The 23,105-nt window shown below is 42.7% G+C and overlaps 1 protein-coding gene across 7 annotated transcripts in view; it reads right to left on the bottom strand.

The window, feature by feature from the left end:
* Positions 1–1,390: 1,390 nt before the first annotated feature.
* Positions 1,391–23,105, bottom strand: part of COL6A3 (collagen type VI alpha 3 chain) — an 84,968-nt gene continuing 63,253 nt past the window's right edge. For all 7 annotated transcript variants that reach the window (XM_023503808.2, XM_031968242.1, XM_031968243.1 and 4 more), the window contains 13 exons: positions 22,704–22,766; positions 20,897–20,929; positions 20,765–20,801; positions 20,648–20,659; positions 19,847–20,340; positions 17,624–17,720; positions 16,301–16,999; positions 15,354–15,456; positions 12,808–13,448; positions 11,954–12,217; positions 10,010–10,108; positions 3,668–3,832; positions 1,391–2,208 (listed from right to left, as the gene is read on the bottom strand). In XM_023503808.2, the coding sequence (XP_023359576.2) occupies positions 2,168–2,208; positions 3,668–3,832; positions 10,010–10,108; positions 11,954–12,217; positions 12,808–13,448; positions 15,354–15,456; positions 16,301–16,999; positions 17,624–17,720; positions 19,847–20,340; positions 20,648–20,659; positions 20,765–20,801; positions 20,897–20,929; positions 22,704–22,766 (2,748 nt within the window). In that variant the 3' untranslated portion in view covers positions 1,391–2,167. The remainder of the gene's footprint in view (positions 2,209–3,667; positions 3,833–10,009; positions 10,109–11,953; positions 12,218–12,807; positions 13,449–15,353; positions 15,457–16,300; positions 17,000–17,623; positions 17,721–19,846; positions 20,341–20,647; positions 20,660–20,764; positions 20,802–20,896; positions 20,930–22,703; positions 22,767–23,105) is intronic.

Here is a 23,105-nt window from a genome sequence, read left to right as displayed (position 1 = left end):
CTTTCTCCCTTCTCCTAATAACCTTGAAAGGGTAAACCATGCAACTATTACAGAACAAGGGAAGGAGGCATGATATATACACTAGTGGAACTTCAAATGTGGGAAAGTCCTCCACCAAAGTAGAATGCCACCTGTCCATGATTTAGTCGTCCCAGGGAGTTGTCTGAAGCTCCCGTTCAGAGATTTATCCAGGGTGGTACATTCTGGTAAGTGTCAGAAAAAATGATTTGAAGTTAAATCTCCATGGCTTCAATCTCAGCTACTTTCCGTTATACCATACTAACTCTCTATCTTGCTCCAATTCAGAGCCAATATAAAACAGGCAATGTGGTAGAGTGGAACAAGGATTAACCCTGAGGGTCAAAGGATGTGGGTGGAAATATCACCTACATTTACTGTATTATACAGTGGATAGAGGCCTGGAGTTAACGAGAACTGAGTTCAAACCCAGCCTCATACACTTACTACCTAATAAAAGTCACTTCATCTCTGCCTTAGTTTCCTCATCTGTAAAATGAAGATAATGACAACACCCAGAGTTATAGTGAGGATGAAGTGGGACACAGGTTATCTTTTTCATATCATGGGGGTTAGGATCAGAATGGTCGGGAAAATCCACATAACAATTTTAGCCCTCCTTGAATATCAGAGAAGTCTGAATTTTTTCTTTTTCTTTTACTATTTATTGTTTATTTTTGTTTATGTTTATTCTTTTATTGTTTATGGCATGGTATAGATTTTGTGGATTTCTGAGATTCTAAAAATTTTCCATGTCAACTGCTGCCCTACGTGTGTCATATGTGATTTCAGCAAAACTTCCCCAAAATTCCCATTTGATTTCTTATGGTGATCCATGATATATCAAAACTATGATGGGGAAAGTCATGATGTGGAAGAGATAACCATAACTGTAAAGGATTTAGCATAAACTCTGGCCTGTGATAAACACTATATAAATGTTAGCTATTATTGCAGCTGCCATCATCACTACTGCTACTGCTGCTGCCACTACTATTTTTACATCTACTCCCTATTACTATTATTACTGCTGCTGTTTCTACTACTATTACTACTACCCCTTCTCCTATTACTACTACTGTTGTTGCTGCTGCTGCTGCTATCATTACTATTATCCCTTTCATTATTAATACTACTACCACTACCGCTACTATTCTGGACAAGTCACTTCCCTCATCTAGATCTACTTCTTCATCATGAGGGGGTTGGACTGTATGACTACTAAAGTGGTCTCCATATTGACCTCTCTGCTCTGAGTCCCTCCTATCCCATCGATTCTCATCTTCCTCCTCTTTCTGCATCATCCTCCCCCACCATCCACTCGGGGGATAAATTTGACGATACTTCAACAAAAAGAACAAGAAATCCAAGCTCAAAAAAACCTCCATTAAACTTTATTAAAAAGTTCCTTTGTGTAGATTTCCCAAAAACAAAATAAAAATTAAATTCCCTCCCTCCCCATTTTTTATTCTATAAAACCCACAACATCAGAAGAATGCCAAAAACATTCTACACCAGGACTTTAAAATCTTTAACTGAGGCGTGGGTCCCAGCAGTGCATCTGTGCAAAGACGTCTTCCATGTTTCTAGTTAGGTTAGTTCTGTTCAGAATATCGACAAAGAGCAATCAGATGGAAATATAACCCAGCAAAACTACACCAAGCTGATAGTGAGCCTATGGGGAGAAGCAGCTCCCCACACAGAGACTTCCCATCTCAAGTTAAGGAAATGATGAGCTAAGCAGGTCTGGATAACATAGCTGTAGGGAGTCAAGGAGCTTCTTGTTGGAGGTTTTACACGGCCCCCAATGAGTGGGATCCCGACCTCCACTGGGAATGAGAATTGGGCAAATTGATCATGAGCAACACTGCTGGGGGGTGTCTGTATTTCATAATGTGGAAGGGATAGGCTATAACCACCTGAAGACAAGAGCACTCAGTCCACAAACAAATTTAGCACCATATTGATAGGTCATGCAGCAAAAAAAGTTAAAAAAACAAAAAAACATTTCCTTCAAGGTTTGCTCATAAGGTAAAGCACGAAATAGAACAGTGCATGGTCTTGTCTACCCATAGCTTCTAAAAGGGCAAGTTGGGAATAGCTGAGTCCTGTGCTTCTGGAAGAGGTATGTGTCAACAGTCTGTCACGGTTAGGTTCCTATTGTTGAAATGACTCCAGGATTGATGTGTGCTGCAAAGGAGAAGGAGAAGGAAGGAAGGAAAGAAGAGTAAAAATGAGTTATTGAACAAACAGGGAAAAACATTTTCTGATTATGAAAATTAACTCTAGAAATATCTTCAATCTAATCAGGGGCAAAACTAAGATAGGGCAACAGTATTATACTTAGCGCAGAAAAATTCAAAGGGTGTAAACAGAATTTCAGTACCTACAATCTGGATTTATCACCTAGTTTGTAAGAATAACTAGTCAAAAGGTAGGCTGGTCTACTACTCCTTACCACTCCCACATAACTGAATCTATCTTTAAAATAGATTTTTTTAATTTGAGAGGGTTTTTCATGCTGCTTGTATATTTTGTCATGCATGCCCCATGGATCAAAATTCACAGTGATGGGCCAGTTGTGAGAAAAGGTCATAAGAGGCTGAATTTGATTGTCTTTTCTTTGCACTGATAATAAATCAAGGAATATGAAAAGCACAGAATTTGGCGCCAGAAGCCCTGCGTTCTAATTCCAGTTCTCTTGCTTTTGAGCTTGGTACTCCTGACACAAAGGTCCCATAGGAAGGAATCACTTCATAAATGTGTGTTGGAGGAGACTGGTTCACATTTATGTCCCCAATACTTGGCACAGGGACTTACCTATTGTCAACAGTTAATGTTTTGGTTAATTTAAGATAAAAAAATAAGTTCTCAGCTTGGGTAGGGGGTCAATTCTGAAAATATCCAGGGGAATGTTTCTTTTCATGTACATCCTCTAACCTCCCAGGTCTTTTATTTGAGTAGGGTCAAGTATGGGGAAGCAATCATAGGTACCCCCCTTCACCGGCAAACAATCAACATGCATAAATTAAACAACTACTGTATGCTCGATATCATGCTAGGTGCTAGGGAGACCAAGACAAAAAGTAAACATCCCTGGCTTTGAGGGGCTCACATGCTAGTGGGGAAAACAACTGATAAATATATGCATATACATGCACAGAATAAGTGGAATAGATAAAGAAAGTTAGGAAGGAAGAATACCAGCACCTGGGAGGATGGAGAAAGACCTCCTCTAGGAGGTGATGAGTGAGCAGAAGAGGAAGAGGTCATTTCAGACAAAGGACAAAGGGAAGGGTTTTCTGTAAAGAACCAGTTCAGCATTTAGAAAGGAGAGAAAACAAGCCTGGAAAGGGAAGTTGGGGTCCAGTTGTGTGAATGGCTTTAAAAGCCAAACAGAAGAGACTGTATTTGATCCTAAGACACCAGGGAGCCAGAGCAGATGACTGAGTGAGGAACTAGCATGTCTAGACCTCTAGAAAATGAAAGAATTCATGGGGTTCTCACTGGGGCGTTTGCTGGGACATTTCACGTGGGGGAGAGCTGCTTATAAAGCCCTGATTTTTTATTTCTTTTGCTTTGGTGATGGGTAACTTCAAGCTGGGGGGCAGCACCAGGGGTGTGGACAGCGCCTATTAGCACCACTCACCAGGCAAACAGGCCCTTTCACAGTCAGACTGAGTCTCAAAGTTGTTGCCATTGCTCCCGCAGCCACTGTACCAGAACCGGCCACAGCTCTTGGTCTCGGGATCATAGAACCACTTCAAGTTGAACTTCCGGCAGGTCCCTATTTCCTTGGGCCGCTTGCAGACATCTTGAATTCAGAAAAAAGAAAAGAGCACATTGACAACTTCTGTGTGCTGGCTACTAGGATCAAGGTCCCCCAGTTGGGGAAGAAACAAGGGAAAGGAGAAGAAGAGAGAGGAGAGGGGGAGGAGAGAGGAGGAAAGAAGAGAAAAGAGAAAGAGATTATTGAGGGGAAGAAGAGAGGGAGGGAGGAGAGGGGAAAAGGAAAGAAGAAGAGAGAGCAGAAGGAGAGGGAAGGAGAGCAGAAACAGATGTGAGGAGAAGAGAGAAGAAAAAAGTGAGGAAGAGAAAAGGAAAGGGGAGGAGATAACGAAGGGGGAGGAGAAGGAAGAAGGAGAGAGGAAGAGAAAGAAGAGAAGAGAAAAGATCGAAAAGTAAAGGGAAGGGGAGGAGAAGGGAAAAGAAAGGAGGAGAGGACAGAGAAGAAGGAAGAAACTTAAGTCCCAATCCTTCCCTCTTGCCACCTCCACAACTTCCAAGATAAAGCCCAGTCCCTCGCCTGATTCTGGATCACAGATAACACCTAGTAAATGGCTCTGAACAAGAACCAGGGTCTGGAGAAAGAGAGACTGGACCTCTGAGATGAGGGGGACTTAGCTCTCTGTGGAGCAAAGTGAAAGGAGGAATTGAGGATAAATGTTCATCAATCCAAAACTCACAAAGACTCCAAGCACACACACACACACACACACACACACACACACACCAGCACAGTGCAACTATTCTGAAGTAGGGGATATTTTTCTTTGACCAAAGAAGGCAGTTTGGCTTTCTCATCATCCCCTTTTCATGTGATCTGCTGCCTGATCAATCTTCCAGCATCCTAAATAGCTGCAGAGAAAAAATACAAAGCTCCCAATTTCTAAGGAAGGATGGAGTTTTTGCTTCTTTGTTTTTATCATTTTCCTGATAACCAAGTACTGTGAATATTTCATCCTAGATCGGGCTGCCTAGAAACACCCCAAGAGAGATGAGCACCAAGACATCTCACCAGTTGCTGGGAGACCCATCCCTGCTTGATCACCCAAAAAAGATGAGAAGAATCCAATTTTCATTTCCCAGTTACTTCCACCTCTGTCCTGCCCCTCCTCCCCAGTTAAGAAGGGATCCTTACCAGGGGACACCAAAGGGAACAACTTGTTTAATTCTCAGAAATGGACTCTAGAATTCAGGAGATACTCAGTCGGGACAGATTCATGACCCATAAATGGCCTGGGAAGTCACCCTAAAGGCCCAGTGAGAACTACAGACATGGGCTCTCCAATCTATAAGGAATATTAGACGCCATTCTGGCCAACTTGTATCCATTCAAGGGCCCCTCTATAATAGCCCTGAACAAGGTGTCATCCAATCTCTACATGATGATCTGCAATGACAGGGAGTCCCTCCCTCCAATAGCAGCCCCTTCTGGTTTTGAACATTTCTCTTTGCTTGGAAATTTTCCCTTAATCAAGCCTAAATACACCTCCTTGCAACATCTCCCTATTGTTCCTGGTTCTGCCCTCTGGAGTCAAGCAGAATACCAAGCAGTCATCCCTAAATCCTCAAAGGCAGCATTTTCCCTATAATTCATTTGGTGCTGTAGATACTGTTGTATCCTCCCTGAAATATGTCTGAATTTTCAGACATAACTCTGGGGTCACTACCAGGGTGTTCTTTGGATCAGAAAACAGTTTCCAACTCAGCATGAGGTAGACTGACTTCTCTTTCCTGCCTCTCTGGAGTCAGTGGAAACAAGAGGGAAAAAAGATAATAAAATCATCACCTTAGAAAGACTCCTCTGGCTCTTTAAGAAAATGGGTTTTTCCCCCTTTTTTCCCCCTTTTTTTATTGAAGCTTTTTATTTTCAAAACATATGCAAGGACAATTTTTCAACACTGATCCTTGTAAAACCTTGTGTTACAATTTTACCCCCTTCCTCCCACCCTCTTCCCTAGATGGCAAGTAATCCGATATATATTAAACATGATAAAAAATATATGTTAAATCCAATATACATATTTATACAATTTATCTTCCTGCACAAAAAAAAATCAGATCAAAAAGGAAAAAAATGAGAAAGAAAACAAAATTCAAGCAAACAACAATAGAGAGAGTGAGAATGCTATGTTGTGATTCACACAGTTCCCATAATCCTCTCTTGGGTGCAGATGGCTCTCTGCATCACAAGACCATTGCAACTGGCCTGAAGCATCTCATTGTTGAGAAGAGCCACGTAGAAGATGGGTTTTTTAAGTCCATCTTAAGCAACTGCCTGCGTCTGATGGATGGAACATGTGCAGTAGCCAAGGAGAAATGCCTTCCTTAAATGGAAGGGAATGGATCAAGAAGCAGGAAGGCTTCTCTGACATTGGCCCTGGTATACAAGAGGAATCCGAGTCTGGAACGAGAGCCAGAAAGGGAAAAGGCCTGTCTCTGGGCAAACCCCACTCCAGAAATTCCATCCCCGAGCTTGGAAGAGACGGAGACTGGCCGAGTCCTCTGCAGGAGACGCACAGAACTACTATGGCCTGTTGCAGCTTGAGCAGGCACAGAGCCATGTCATTGTCATGCACACCCTTCATCAAGCAGACAAAAAAGCATCAGACGTCAATAGTGACTTCTGACACCAACCAGCATTTTAAAACCATCAACATATAAGCATGCTCTTGAAGCCAGAGGTCGTCTTTCTGATGCATTTTCACTAATGGAACCACTGACAAATTTCTAAAAGTTTCAGTTGGGGAGGAGTTGCTCATTTATAGCAGCAGAGAGAATTTCCATAATGGGAATTTTCCTCTCTATGAAATCATAAATCTGTACCAAAAAATGAAAACAAATATAAATAAATGGGGATCGAGAGAGAGATTTCTGTTCAGTTTTAAAGCTCCTGAAAAAAAAAACATTTCTTTTCATTTTAAATTTTAAAAAATGGATTAAGTATTTACATAAACATTATAGAACAGAATGAGAAGACCACACATGAATCTGTGAGTCTCTATTAGGTAGCTCCTGCTTTTCTTTTTCAGTAAGGAATAAATTCAATCTGATACTTTCAGAGCTGTCCTGCTGTGCTGCACTTCCTTCTGGCTTTTATGCTGTTCTTTCTTCATGCAGAAACAACAATGAAAGCAAAGCTTTCCATTATCTTAAAACCCTGACAGAAACTGGGTTAGAATTTAAAGGATTGGGGTTCTGTTTTTGTCTCTGCTGGAAATCATGAAAAAGTCACTGCTCTGTGCCTCAGTTTCATCATCTGTAAAATGGGAGAAACAACACCCATAGCATCGGCTGCACAGGGGTATTGTGAGATCTGAGTGAAATCATCACTGTAAAGTGCATGGCCAATTTTAACATACTATGTGAATGTCATCAGACATTAATTAGAGAGATAAAACCCAGGAGATTGCTTGGCAGTCACTGCCAAAGGAGAACAAATATTTTTCCTGGAACAGAAGCAAGTACTAATGGGAATGTGAAACATTTTAGTTCCAGTGACTTTGCTCTGAGAAGGCACCAGCCCAGAGCACCAAAGTATCTTCCTTTGAGGTGATCAGGAGATTAAAAGAGAAAAAAGTCATCTGGTCACACCTTCCTAAAGGTAAAGCTTGCTGTAGAAATGCTTGTGTAGTCAAGCAACACAAATAGGAGATGCTGAAGGTGAGATCATTGGCCATCAAGAAGACTTTATTGTTGAGCTCTTTCAGCTGCTGTAGAGCAGAGAGAAGGGTAGGAGTGTTTTGGTGGGGCCAAAAGTAACACATGGCAAGTCCAAAATTTGTTGATGCCATGTATGGCAGAATGGGCTCCTCTGTGGGGTACTTACATGACACCACACATCTACTAATGCACTCAGGTTTTCTCTCAAATCTACTGGCATTCCCCCATATCAAGCCTGGGTGCAGCTCTGCCTGATGCAATCAAGGAACCACTTAATCTGATTGTCCTGGGACTGGGTGCCCATGTCAAAATCCAACAGAGAGGGAGCTGTCCAATCTGAACTTCAAAAAGCACAAACATTAACATTTAGGCAAAAAAAAAAAAAAAATAAGTGTGGAGAGGAGCTGAGGAAATGACCAAAGGAAAGCTCATTAGTTGGGAGTTTTCACCATTTTAACAGTGCTATTTTGTAAACAGCAATTTAAGGTGCAAAGTAGAGAGGAAATGGCTGACTGAGACTAGAGTTACCAAGCAAAGAATTCCAGGTTTTTCTGCAAAGTTCCCCAGTGGACAAATACAGAATATCTCTCTAAAGTCCTCCTCATTCTTCTATAAAAAAAAACTAGCATTATCAACTTTGAAAATTTAATTTAACCTGCAATCATTTTAAATCTCAAAGTAGATAGAATGTCTCTGTTGACTGTATATGGTTTTCCCCAAATAGATTGTAAGCTCCTTGAAGGCAGGAACTGTTTGACTGGATTTTTTTCCCTTTGTGTTCACAGCACTTAGATCAGTGGTTAGCACGTTATAGCATTTAATACATACTTGTAAATTTCATTCATTTTTTAAAAGTTAAATGTATTTATTTTGATTTCAAGAGTCCCAAAAACATTTTCCAAAGAGAAGTTCCCCAAAGCAGGCTTCCTTAGGGAGTAAATGGGTGTTTTACTTTGTGGGAGGAGAAAAGAAAAAAATCCTGGAAATGGTTGATTTGGTCAACCAAAGTACATTAAGGACATTTGTGGATCTAGAGCTGAAAGGGCAACATAAGCCCCCATTTTACAGGAGAGAAAACTAAAGCCCAGAGAGGTGAAATGGTCTAAGGTTATACAGGGTCAGAGGTAGTAGCAAAGCCAGCATTCAGGCCCCCAACTCCCAGGTCACTACCCTTTCCCCCTCACCTTACCCCCTAACCTTACCTTACCTAGCCCAATTAGCTACTTTTTAGCTTTTTCTAAAAGGTCACAGGGGAAAAGATTCCATTATTAAACTTACAAATTCGTCCTAATTTTGGTCCTTCTGACTCATCATGAAAAGAAAAGGAAGATTAAAGAAACAAAGCCAGAACCTCATTTAAAGATTTCATTGTTTATATTCATGTAAAACTATTTATATTTTCTTGATCCTTCTGGTCATACATCCCAAAACTCCCTAGTTAATGCTGAGATTATTTTCTCTTAATGACTCATGGATGCTAGAATGAGGAAGGAGTTCTCCTGCCCTATCGAAAAAGGGACAGCATCGTGTGGGAGGATCCAGGCTTGATTCAGAGAGTTGGAGAAGCCTGGAGTGACATCCAGCCTTGGCCACTGAGCTAGGTGACATTTAGAAAGTGACCCCATCGCTCTGGACTTTGGTGAACTCATCTACAACATAAGAAGGAAGACGTGGGCTCAACGATCTCTAAAGTTCTGATTAGCCCCGAATGGGTAATTTTAAGACAGGTGCTGAGGCTCTCCTGGTAGTTGGGAGGTATGTTTGCCAGAGGATATTGGTATTCGTGGAGTGCTTTGTTTTCCTGGGCAGTTAAGGGGTGCCATATTGCATAAAGCCTGAGGTCTGGAGTCAAGAAAGTTTATCTTCCTGAATTCAGATCTAACTTCAGACACTTAGTATTTGTTTGACCCTGGGCACATCACTTCACCCTTTTTGCCTCAGTTTCCTTATCTGTCAAATGAGTTTAAAAATGGAAATGGCAAATCTCTCCAGCATCTTTGCCAAGAAAACTCCAAATGGGGTCACAGAGAGTTGGGCAAAACTTGGACACAACTGAAATGACTGAATAACAATAAAAGTACCTCAGTGTTATCTAAAAATACCAAATAGCTGATTCTAGTATCACTGTGCCTGGTACACATACACACACACACACACACACACACACACACACACACACACACACATACATCTTTTGAGTATCCTCAGACTAAAAGTAAATTTCTTTTCCAACTCAAATCTTTGAGAAAATTGTTTTCCTAGGACCACAGGATCCTTTTCCTTTGTAATTTCCTTTTGGGTCCTTCATAACTGAAGAGAATCTTCAGGACATGGGTCCTGGAAAACCAGGTCTCACTGTTTTGTAGGAATACCCGGGATCAAGTCCCAATTCACTTCGTAGCACCACGAGGTAACTCCCTAAGTCCGATTCAAGTTATAGATAGCTTTTCATTGGAGAAGAGAATATCCACACTGGAAATTCCCCAAGCTCTTGAAAATAAAGATCTGAACTCCAAACCACTACCTATCACATAGAGCAACTCACCTGCTTCTGTCCCTTTCCATGGCTCAGAATTCACCATGAGGTTTACTGTGGCGCTCGAAGCAGTCTTGGGAGGCTGAGGTGGTGGAGACTGGATTTTCTCTATAGGAACAAAATAAGTTTTGCTATTAGAGGAGCAGGATGTTTTAGCCTTTTGAGGAATATCAACACTTCTTATCTCTTGCAGAAGGGAATTTTTCAGGCTTAATAATGTTTACTAAACAGAGTGGAAAATAAACATTGAAATGGGATTAAGGCAATTCTATAAACAAAAAACCACTTAATGCTTAGCACATAGTTGGTGCTTAATAAATACTGATTGATTGTTCTCTAAACTCATTATTCCACCCCTTGATTATGTCATTAAACCAACAAACCAAGGCAACCTTTAACCACCTAGTTTTTCTATGCACCATGTTTCAACATCTTCTCAGAAATATTTTATTCAATTCAATAAGCCTTTGTTAGGCCCCTACTGTGTGCCAGGCTCTCTGCTGGGCACTGGGAGTCTGAAGACAAAAATTCTTTCAAGACTCTTGTATTGTATTGGGGAGACAGAAGCAAAATCTGTCCAGGGACAGTGAGCATACTGAAGTAGAACATTGGGAGAATGGACCACTGGGCTGGCCAAAAATGACTAAAATTATGTTTTTATAATCAGTTGATTCATTTCATTACAAATCATGCTAAAGATCTCTCTGTTCCTTTATTTGCACAAGAAGAAAATAGGCTTAAAAATATTTTCAACATGACAATGAACTGAATACAAGGATATCTTTTCCATTTGAGTTTCATTAATATTGTGAAATCCCAATACTAACGCAGTCATGTGACAGCATCCAATTACAACAGGGAATTCAGCAAGTCCAGCTCCTCTAAAGTTTCTATTGAATGTAAAATAAATTCTGAGGCAGCTGGATGGTTCAGTGGGTAGAGTGCCAGGCCCGGAGTCAGGAAAACTCATTTTTGTGATTTCAAATCTGGCCTGTATGTGGGGTTCCTCCTTGAAGGCAGGAACTGTCTTAAGGCAGACACTTAATAGCTGGGCAAACCTGGGCAAGTCACTTAACACTGTTTGCCTCAGTTTCCTCATCTGTAAAAAGAGTTAGAGAAGGAAATGACAAAACATTCCATGTCCCTGCCAAGAAAACCTCAGATGGAATCACAAAGAATAAGACATTATTGGAAAACAAATGAACAGCAATAAGAAAAATAATTCTGCATAATCTATATGTATATGTGTGTATGTATAATTCAAATAATATCCTGAATTCTATTTATGTTTTATATTTGGGTCAGTGTCCATTAAAAGACATAGATCAGGAAGCTCCCACCAATGTGTTTCTTTTACCAGCAAACCAGGGTCCCTATTAATTCAGAGCAAAAGAAACTAAACAGGCCAGCAAGGCAAGTGGCAAGAAAGGTTTTCTCCCTATATACAGGATGCATTGCTGCAAATGTTATTCCTCTGATGGGGAAGAGGGGAACTTGCACAAGGAAAATGCAAGAGCACAGCAAAGTATAAATATAAAGAACATAGACACAGAACCATAAAAGCTCAAAATTGGAAGAGAGTTCCAAGGTTCATAGTTCAGAGAGTTAGAAGGAACCTGAGAGGTCATCTGGACCGACACCCCCTTGTACAGAAGAGCTTTTGTAGGTGAAGGGTGGACAGCTAAAAAGTCAACATGTCCATGGAGTTTAATCCAAACTTGAACCAGAATTCCCTATTTATGACATGTTATAGGTGATCAAACAGACATTGTCAGAGATCCCAGTATTCCCCAAAACAGCTCATGTCATTTTTAGGCATTTTGTTAGTATTTTAAATACAAGATGAAGAAGCAAGAGGGATTACTTTGCCTACATCGGCCACTCTATGGTTTTATTTGAGATATGGGAATTTTTTTTTTAATTTTTTTTCCTTAAGACAACAAGGAGACTCACTTGTGGTGAATGTTCCCTCATAGGTCGCTTTGACCTGGGATTTCAGGTAGCTCACGATGGCCACATGGTACGTCTGCCCGGCAACAAGACCTCCGATGATCCGTTCGGGCACCGTAAGGTTCTGTTTCAGGACAACGGAGCGGTCGTGCGTGGAGGTGATGGTGAGGTCATAAATATAAGGATTGGGTTGGTCAGGATTCACCCATCGAAGCTTGGCACTGTTCTCAGTGATCTCGGAGACCTGCACTTCTCTGGAAGTCTTAACTAAAATTAAAAATAAAAAAACAAAGTCACGTAAGGCAACGTGCTAGAGCTGAGAAGATAGAGAGAGCTGAGAAAATACTACAGCTAAATCCTACTGAGGATACTTAGTATTTGTCTGGTTTTGGTCAAATCACTTCATCTCTTAAGGCTCAGTTTCCCCCCCTGTAGAATCATACAATCAGATTAGATGACTGGAAAATCCAGCTCCAAATCTGTGATTAAATAATTTATCTGTTGCTCAGGTTCCTCGTCTGCAAAATAAAGTGCTCACCACCCGTGACTCTGTGATCTGTCTCTGAGGGGGGCTAAGGACGCCAAATAGGGAGGCTGAGAGCACTGGTCTCCACTTTATTTCCAAGAGAAAAAAACCATCTCTTTGGGTTTTCTTCCCCACTTATATCAGGAATCATCAAGTCCCAAAGGGCTGACCCGCAAGCCTGCACTGCACCTTCCCCTAAAAACACTTCTGAGGATGGCCCGACAGCCCATCGCTGGCAAAGGAAGCAAGAAGTCCGAGAAGTCGGCAAGGTTCCTGCGGGCTCTCCCTGGCACTGAGTGCAGGGAGCCCGGCGGAGTGGCTACGTACGTACCTGCTGGCTTCGGGGACAGTGGCTTCGTGGCCTGGGGTTTCGTGGTGAGTGGTTTCGTAGTCACAGGCTTCGTAGCCACTAACTTAGTGGCCACTGGCTTTGAAGCAGCTGGCTTTGAGGCGAGTGGCCTAGCTACCGTGGCTGGGTTTGCGGGGGCCTGCTTTGCAGGGGCTGGATTGGCAGCAACAGGGTTGACAGGGGCCTGCTTAACAGGAGCTGGATTGACAGGGGCCTGCTTAACAGGGACTGCATTAGCAGCAACAGGGTTGACAGGGGCTTGCTTAACAGGAGCTGGATTGACAGGGGCCTGCTTTGCAGGGGCTGGATTGACAGGGGCCTGCTTTGCAGGGGCTGGATTGACAGGGGCCTGCTTTGCAGGGGCTGGATTGACAGGGGCCTGCTTTGCAGCAACTGGATTAGTGGCAGCTGGATTTGCAGGGACCTGCTTTACAGGAGCCATATGAGCAGCCGATGGATTTTCAGGGGCCTGCTTTACAGAAGGCACATGAGCAGCAACTGGATTTGCAGGGACCAGTTTTGCAGAAGCCTGCTTTACAGAAGAGAGAGGTGCTGAAGTCGTGAGTTTTGTGGTAGTCACGGGCTTGGGTGTAGAAATGGAAGTCGCATTGTGAGGAACGTGTCTGGAAAAACAAAGGCAGCATTAGCTCTCTCCAGAGTGTTTCTCTTTCCAATTAGTTCAATAAACACCGATGACATTTGTCCTGTGTTCCAAGGACAGTGACAGGTCTGGGAGTCCTTCCCTTCAGGGAGTTTGCAGTTCAGTAGATTGTTTCCCCAACAATAACACCAACATTTACATAGAGCTCCAAGGTTTGCAAAATTCTAAGTCATCTAGTTAACAAGCATCTATAAAGCACCTACTATATACCAGGTCGAGGCAGGTGCTGGGAATGCAAAGAAACACAAAAACTCACTTCTCTTAAGGAGCTCATAACAGCCTAATGGGAGAAACAACAGGTAATAAAACTTTGGGAGCTGAGTGCTGTTAGAGGAGACAGGAGAAAGACAGAGAAATGACCCCCTGTCACTGGGGCAGTCTCTAACTCTGGAAAACACTTTGTAAAATTCTGCATCTTCTTATGTGTCTATTCTCTGGGAGACTGTAAGCAATCTAAAGGCAGAGATTGTTTCTTGTGACAAAGAATCCAAGAGATCTCAGTTCAAATCTCACCTCTGACACCAGCTAGTTGGGTGGCTCTAGGAAAATCACTTCAACTCTCTAGACCTCAGTTTCCTCACCTCTCCAATGGGGAAGCTGGACTAAATGGAGCCTTTAGCTCTAAAGCATTCCCCGTATCCAATAGGTGCTTAATAAATGTTTGTGGTATTGAATTTAATTCTTTAAAGTTTCTTCTATTAGATCTCCCTGCCACCCAATCCCAGGCCTAGAAGAATAAAAAAAAATACACATTCATTTGTCTGGGAAGATTGAGATAAAAGTCGTCCCTAGAGCCTCCATCTTGCCATTTGTAGAAGGAAACAGCCTTCCAGAAGACTGTGCCCAATGAGACTCTGGCTCTGCTGTGGCGGCTTTGTACAATCACTTGTCACTGTTATAACTGCCCCTCCTCCTATTCCTTTGCCCCAGACCTCAAGGCAGGAAATAAGCTCTCTGTGGTTGAACCTTGAGACTTTGCCAATGCCCACATGGGCATTAAGAGTCTGATAAACCACCACTGCCTTCTTGGGCACAGCATAATACCTTGGCTTGTACAAGGCAAGCATGGCCTTATGTTTAGCCTACAAGAGCTCTTTAACTATTCCTAATATTGTTTTGTAATTTCACTGAGGGTAGGCATGAGAATGGAAGCTCCCAGTATGGAAAATCCCTCAACTGTTGCATAGCAGCATCTAGCCTATAAAATTTTTTATCTGAGAATTTTTACATGATATTGCAATACGATTAGTTCAGAAGAAAAGATCAAAAGGATCATCTCAGAGAAACATTGGGGAGATTTCTCTAAACTGATACAGAGTAAAGAGAGCAGAACCAGGAAAACAATTTATACAATAACAATTTTATAAATACAAGCAACTTGGGATAACTTCATAATTCTGGCCAATGCAATGGCCAACCATGACTCCAGACGACTCATGATAAAACCTGCTGCTGCCCACCTCCTAAAGGCAGGAGCATGAACTTAAGTTGAAGAACGAGATATATTTTTGGACATGGCCAATGGGGGAATTTGTTTTCTTAAGTGGACACATTTGTTACAAGGGTTTGTTCATTTTTTTTGTTTTTTCTTTCCAATGGAGAGAAAATAAATGATTATTATTTAGGGAAATTTTTTTTTAATTCCCTAAAGCTCCAATAGGCCAAGTGCCCTATCCATAGTCATAAGTCCTGAAAGTATCAGGAAAGGCTTGAACTCATGTCCCCCTATCTTGAAGGCTGCCCACTAAACCATTAAGTAGATTAAGTATAAAATGAACAACTTTAAAAACAAAGGATCCATTTTGATCTTGCTTTTCCCCAACTTTCCCCACCAAGAAAGGGTTCCTGGAGAAGAAAGATAACTTACATTTGCTTTTGGCCAAACTTAATAGGATTCTTGGCTGGCTGATCCCCCTGGAACCAATCACATTGTTTCCTTACATCTGGAGACAAGTAAAATGCATTTTCACCTATGCAGGGGGAAAAAACAGAAAAGGTAAGGTTGTTGTTTTTTTTTAATTAATGAAATAATCCATTAGATACAAGTACAAATTCACATGAGCCTCGAGTCAAGGATGGATGCTAAGAGCATATTCCGTGAATGCTACGAGAACACCCTGTGAGCATACACACTCTGTCCTGGGTTTGAGGGGTCAGTGACACTTTCTTAGAGTTACCAGGGAGCTAAAACTTCTTGTGTCACTTTGCCCTATCGGCAAGTGAAGACATTCCTGATTTTTAGACAGAGGGGAAATATATTCAACATGGAAGATTAGCAGAACCTAAAGGCAGTGGAATGGCCAGGATTTCAGATTTCAGAAAGCTGCCCCGCAGGCAGGCTCTCTCTTAAAGAGAAGAAACCCACCCTCCCACATCCGCCAAGCTGATATTCCTGAAATATTAATCTGACCCTCCTACCCAAAGCTGAAAACACCAGTGGCTCCCCTCTGGAGCCAACCCAAATAAAACTGCCTTCTTCCCTGCTATAATGGAGAGGGCATTGAGTCTGAGGTCAGGGAATTTAGGCTCACAACCGTGCTCTGCTTTTTCCTCTCTGTGTGAGTTTGGTCATCCCTTAACCTCTCTAGCCTAGTTTCTGCCTTTGTAAAACAGGAGGATAGCTGAATGACCATCTGAAAATCTATGATTTTTATGACTCATAGCATTTATTAAGCACTTTCTGTGTGCCAGGCACAGTACTAAGTGTTGGGGCTATAAACAAAGAACAAGAAGCAGCCTTTTCCCTGAAGACACTCATCACATCTCTTCTCTTCTCCACTTTGCTCTCCCCAAGTTCCTTCAAAAGGCACTCACTGTTGACGAAGGAGGGCAGCAGCCTTGCGAAGCGTAACAGCGGCTCTTCGTTCAGCTCCGTGGGTTTGTCGGCCAGTTTGAAGAAGACGTCGTTGGGCTCGCTGGCGAAGCTGTAGACATCCTTGACGTTGACCTTCCGGCCGATGCCCAGAATGACAAAGAAGTACCCTTTGCACTTGGCCTGGACGATGATTCTCTGGAGGTCGTCGAGTTCATCCTTCCTCAGCTCGCCTGTGACCATGAGAACCATGATCTTCAGGTCCCGGGGATTGGGGGCACTTTCGAAGACGCTTTCGATGGCATACTCAATGGCACTGCCCAGGGCTCTGGTTCCGGGCATCAGGGTCATGCGGTTGCTGAGGAAGTCCACCAGTTTGTCCTTGGAGCCATAATCAGTTAGGGAGACTTCCACCCGGGCAGGGGGGATGCTGGTGTTGGTCTCGTGCTCCCAGGGTGCATGCTGGAGGACAGCGACCCGGGTGAGGTGCTGGGACATCTTGGGATCGGGACTGATGTCCAACTGCTTGACCATGTAGGTGATGTACTTCTTCATCTCACTGAAGACAAACGGGGTAGTGGTCTCTGAACTCTCCAAGATGAAGGCCATGTCAATGTCCACATCGCTGCCCGCGGCTCGCCTGTCCCGGAAGGCGGGCCGAGAGCTGCCAAATCCACACGATGGGTCAGGATTACATATATCTAGAGAAACACAGAGATCGATTCTTGTCCTTAGAAGGAAGGCTGTTCTGATCAGGATATAATGGAAACATCTCCACATCACACTGTCCTATTTATGTCCAGTGTCCACTCCCAGACTACCACAAATATCTAACAATAACGAGAGGGAACAAAGACACTAACAATACCTTCCCCCCTCACACATATTGTGATAATCACAAGGTACTTTAGACTCCTATGTCCTGTGAATCAGCATAAATGAGTCATAAGTTATCATTCTGGACCCCACCACCAATCAGAGCTTCCTGGAGGACACCTCAACCCAAAAAAAGACCTTTCCTGGGCTATCTCAGGCAATTATTTCTAAAATTATTTCCTGTTTACCCTGGATACATCTTATATGTCCATAGTTATTTACATATCATCTTCCCCATTAGACTGTGACTGTTCCAGGGAGGGGACAGTGGGCTTGTCTTTTTTATATCCCAAGAGCCCAGCACAATGCTGCCTGACATATAAGGGAATTATTTTACAAATGTCTGTTGACTGGTTGACAGTTCCCCTCCCCCCCCCCCGGATTCAATTTGATCAACCCCATGGAGAAGCAGAATGAATCTTTACAATAAGGTACCAATAAGGCCTTACCCAAGCACACATGGCAAGTCAACACGTTCTTCAAGAACTCATTGAGGTTCCTTGCAGAGGGGAGAACCAGAGCATGTCCCACAGCTGTGTTGTTGATCTGAATTAGACAAAAGGAGACAGTTTTGAAAGAGGAAGGAAAATACATCAAGTGTGAATATGTGTGTGTGTATAGAACACAGTGTGAATTGTGTCTCTTAAGTCAAACAATTTATCTCTAGATTGAAGCACTGCTCCCCCTTCCTTTCTACCCCAAGTCTGAAATAACATTATCACCAAAAATAAGAATTGAATTCATCGTCCTTGCCCTGGGACTGGCCATTTCTGCATCAGCATCAGCATCATTTCTATAGTACTTATTATGTGCCAGGAATTATACTAAGCACTTTATAATTATTTTATCATTTAATCCTCACAATGATCCTGTAAGAGAGGTGTTCTTATTATCTCCATTTACAGATTAAGAAACTGAGGCAAACAGAGATTAACTGATTTGCTTGGGATGAGACAGCTAGTAAGTGCCAAAATTGAACTTGAGTTTTCCTGCCTCCAAACCCAATGCTTTACCCACTGCACCACCAAGATTTCCCAGTGACCCAGCAGTCTTGCCTAAATTCATAATATTCTGACCATCCTTCTTTATCAACTAACCAATAGTTACAAATGCCCCCAAGTAGTTATAGACCAAGTGACAGAAAAAAAGAATCAGGGCAACATGCTCCCTCCTCCTCCTTCCCCCAAATGATCCATTAAGGTCAAGCCTTCGAGATGACTTATCTGGATCTAAGAGCTCCAGAGACTAGTCAGCACTAGGTCAGGTGAGCATGAAAGTAGCATTCCTGGCCTTATCCAACATGTATAATCACCAACTAGCCTCCAATGCCTGTGTCCTTCCATGGGACACCAAACTTGGAGTCACAAAGACCCAAATTCAAATCCTGCCTCAGAAAGTTTCTAGCTAATCTTTAGTCTTTCTGGGTCTCAGTTTTATCATCTGCAAAATGAGAGAAAGAAGACCTAATGGTCTCTAAAGTCCCTTTCATCTTTAAATTTATGTTCTTATAAAAAGTGTCAACATCCTTTAAAGTTCAGGACCCTGAGACCAAATCCCAGTTACTCAGCCCTAGTTATAGCTCTGGTAGATAAAATATCGGTGAGCATCACTCCAACTCTAGTAACATGGAAGCTGCTTGAAGACAGGCACTATTTTATTATGGGGTTTTTTGGTATCCCCAGTACCCCACGCACAGTAGGTATTTAATTAAAGTTCATTGGATTGAATTGAATTCAACTCACAAAATCATACAGTTGAGAAAGTACCTTGGAAATGAGCTAATGAAATCCTGGTTCATAGAGGATGGGAGAAGGCAAGGAGATATAGAAGTACATAATTATATACATAGCGATAGCTACTATTATTGTAGCTAAGAGGAAGATGAGAAGGAAGAGGCGTGTGATATAGACAAGTCCCTTAGCCTCTCAATGCCCCAGATCCCTCTCTAAAATCCTAGGATGCAGAGCGCATGACAACCTATGGCAGAAGAGGGAGTTTCCTCCCTGGAAATCCCCTACACTGATGATTTAACATTTCCAATCCTCCCCCAATATCACATTTGGATCCCAAAGGAAGAAATTTGGACTGTTTAACTCTTCTTCCCCTCCTAATGCATTATAAACAGCATTGGAAACCAAAAGCAGGAGAAGAGATGCTCATTTGGTGTTTTATCTCCCAGAGCAAAAGCCAGAACTGAGAAACCGGGCCAGAACCAAGTGAGCTGAAATTTAGAGGGCACTGATAAAATTCGCCCTTATGTGGTAGAAGCAAAAGAGCTTAATTTCTAGTTAACCAGAGCAATTACTTAAAGTAGGAAGCTACCATGTGGAATGCTTTCCCAAAACTTCAACCTATCGGGAGCCTTCCTTGACCAAATCTCACCCCTTCCTCCTTGAGACAACAGCTTGCTCAGCCCCTCAGAGTAGCCATGGTAGGACAGTATCAGAGGGACTCTGTCTGCCTTACTTCAACTGTGTTGATTTGGGGGCTCCCTTCCAAGTCTATGACTAACGATTGTAAGACTTGCCTCATTCTGGGTTTTTCTCACGGACCAGCTCTGTGACCCTGGCTAGACCCTCATGACCCCCCGTTGAAGGGGACAGCATTCCTGGGATTCGGCACCCACAGGCAGGAAGATGACGTGGCCCTCCTCCCCCCAGCCTCGCACAGACCTGCAGAGCATTGATGAGGGTCCTATCCTCCCTGCTGGTCAGGAACAAGGGTGTGATTCCCGCATCGGACAGCTTGAGCACGGCCTCATTGAGCTGAGGGGAGGCTCGGACGACACCGTTGCTGAAGAAGACAGCCACCTTCCTCATGAGGAAGCCGCTGCGAGCCCTCTTGAAGGTGTTCCTGGCCACGAAGGACATGGCGGTTTCCAAGCTGCGTTCCTTGGACGTCAAGGGCACCTGCAGGTTCTTGATGCGCTCCAGCAGCAGGGATTTCCTCTTGGAGTCGGGGAATCGGATCTCCGTGGTTACTTCATTGTTGTAGGTCACCACCGCCACTCGGGCCCCTCGAGGACAATTGCTCTCTGCTATGGTCAAGTCTCCCACAATCCTCAGGAGGGCATCCTTCATCCGGCTGAAATTATCTTGGCTCACCCCTTGAGAGGTGTCTAAAGCGAAGGCGAGTTCTGTTGGGAAAACTGGGCATTCCAGGGGCCCTGCCGAAAAGAAACAAATATTTTCGATACCAGTAATTTTTTGACTGCTGGAAATAGTGAAATGTAAGGAGAGATCCCATCTCCATAGTATAGAAAAGTTTACAGAAATCTTTTTTTAAATCAACCTTAGAAAGTTGGGAAGAGAAGAGTAAGAAATCCTATTTTATAGATGAAGTAACTGATACTCAGAAAGGTCAGGCAGACTGCCCAGCATCACAGAGCTAGCAAATGGCAGAGCCAAGATTTGAAACGTCGGCCTCCCGCTCCACCGCTGGGGGAGAAAGGCGACCCATTGAAAAGTACTCACCATAACAGCAAGCTGAAAAGGAAAAGGAAAACAGTTAGAAAGATATTTCTAGAACCAGATTCCTAATTGTTCAAGGTAATCGGTGGGGGAGGGAGAGAGTGGAGATTGAGTACTTACGGCATGAATCTTTGATGCTCTGAATCAGGGCACATTGCTTTAAAAGAAAACACAAACATAAATGAGTAACATGTATAAATTGGAGAAATCCTGATGAACAATATTCTAAATTTTAATTTATGTTTAGTTTACCTCCACTGATTCTCCTCTGTTGCCTTTATCACCCTGTAAAAGGCAAGGAAGAAAAGGTTAGCAATTATGGCCCATTTCCCAGGATCATTACTTAAGTTTAATAAAGAAATATATCTTATTTTTCACTCCCACATTCACATTTTTTAAGTCTTTGACCTCCAGAAAAATCACTGAAGAAATGAAGGAGCCAAGTTATATTTTTATTATAAGTCCTTCATTAACTAATGAGTAAAAGAGCTGGGATTTATTTCCAAGTGTTCTTACCACTAGAGTATATGGCCTCCCTCTGTCTGTCTCTATTTCTGTCTCTGTCTGTCTTTGTCTCTGCGTGTCTCTTTCTGCCTCCCCATCTTTCTGTCTCTCTCTCTCCTTCCCTCTCATTCTCTCTATCTCTCCCTTTTTCTCCTCCACATCTCCCTCCTTCTCTCTCTTTTAGCCCAACCCCTTCATTTTACAAATAAAAAAATGGGGCTCAGAGACAGAGTGACCTGCCCAAAGTCACAGAGGCAAATAAGCAGAATCAAAAGTCAAGTCAAACCCACATTCTCCATCCCATAGAAGAACCCAAAAGCAGAACTGGAAAACTTTCTGGGACCCCAGAAGATCACCCGAACCTTCTCGGCTGCCTCTCCACAGGTGACAGTCCATGACGGCCAGATGTCTCATTAATCTATTCCCTAAGATCTCCAGGGACAGAGACTCCATGGAACATCCCCAGTTCTCTCATAATGTGGTTTTGTCACAGATGGTAAAGAAGTTTGTCAAGAACAGCCCTTGACTGGCAACTTTGGGGCTGGGAGTTGGACGAGGGCAGTTAAAGAGAGAAAAAGAATCTGGGAGACTTGGGGTGTGCCAGGGAGAAAAGGCAGGAACATCCAGAAGACAGTCTATCAAAAGGAGGAAAACTGGGGGGAAAGAGGCTGCCATATTTAGTGATTAGGAGGCCATTAATAACCTTGTAAGAATAGCTTCAGTCAAGGGGTGGGCACAGACGCCAGCTGGCAAGGAACAAGCACGGGAGGTCAAAAGTAAGTGGAAGCATCAAGTACAGACTTTCAGGAACTTTAGCAGGGAAGGACACAGAAGAGATGGAATGGCAGATGATCAAAAGAAGACTTTTTATAGAGATTCAGTAAGTAAGTTTTGGGGGGGCTTTTTAGAATGGAAATATGGGAAGGAGCTAGTGGAGAATGAGGAACTGAAATGACTACTAGACAATAATAAGTGTTGGATCAATGAATGAATGAGTGAGTGAATGAAGAAATAAATGAATGAATAAATGAATGAATAACTTCTGAACCAATCATCCTGGGGAAGAAAGTGAAAAGAATGGGATCAAGAGCTCAAGTGTAAGATGAGCAAAATGCTGAAGCAGAACACTGGGTCCAAACCTCAGCCCTGCTCCTTAGTACTTGTTTGAATAGAGGCAAGTCATGATAAAATAATTATCTCTGACCCTTAAATGGTGCCTTGATATTTCCCAAACATTTTACATCTATTACGTCCTTTGGGCCTCTCTGGGCTTCAGGCTACTTATTTGTAAAGTGGAAGAATTAGGTTAGATTACTTCTCTAAATTCCACCATAAAAACAAATTCAATTTTTTTCATTGTTCCAAGCCTTTCATTTCAGCAGACGAATAATAGGTGAGATGGATTTTATCCCTTTCCTCTGCAACATCCAAGAAGTGAAGCTGGAAGAAGGTGCAAATCCTCCATGTGAAGGAGGGAACTGGATACCAGAAGATTTTCAGTGACTACTAGCAGATCAAAAAGGAGGCTAGATTGAGAGGTTGTAGGAGTACTCACGGATGGTCCTGGGTATCCTGGGTCTCCCTTCTGTCCAAGAACTCCAGGTGGTCCTGAATTTCCCTGTGGAACAGCAAAGCAAATTTAGTTCTAATTCCTTGGGGCAGAGTTCTCAAAACCACAAAGAGCTCTAAGGCTTTTTGGATTAATCTGCTCTTTACCCAGGTTTAGGCTCAAAGGAATAATTGGGTGGATCTGTATTCTCTGGCATTGAGTTCAATAGAAAGTACATGTAATCTGGCCAAACACCTTTCTCTGTGCAACTATAAATATACATCTGGAAGAAACTCCAAAGATGGACAAGGAGCTGGGTCTGCTGTCAGAAAAGCTCACCTATTTTTTTTTGTTCTGTGTAGCCAGAATAGAACTATTCTCCTAGCAATGCCTTAGCTAATTTATATT

Source organism: Sarcophilus harrisii, chromosome 4 (genome assembly GCF_902635505.1).
Source record: "Sarcophilus harrisii chromosome 4, mSarHar1.11, whole genome shotgun sequence".
Lineage (NCBI taxonomy): Eukaryota > Metazoa > Chordata > Mammalia > Dasyuromorphia > Dasyuridae > Sarcophilus > Sarcophilus harrisii.
The sequence above is the reverse complement of the archived record's forward strand: the minus strand, read 5'-3'. Positions and strand labels throughout refer to the sequence as shown.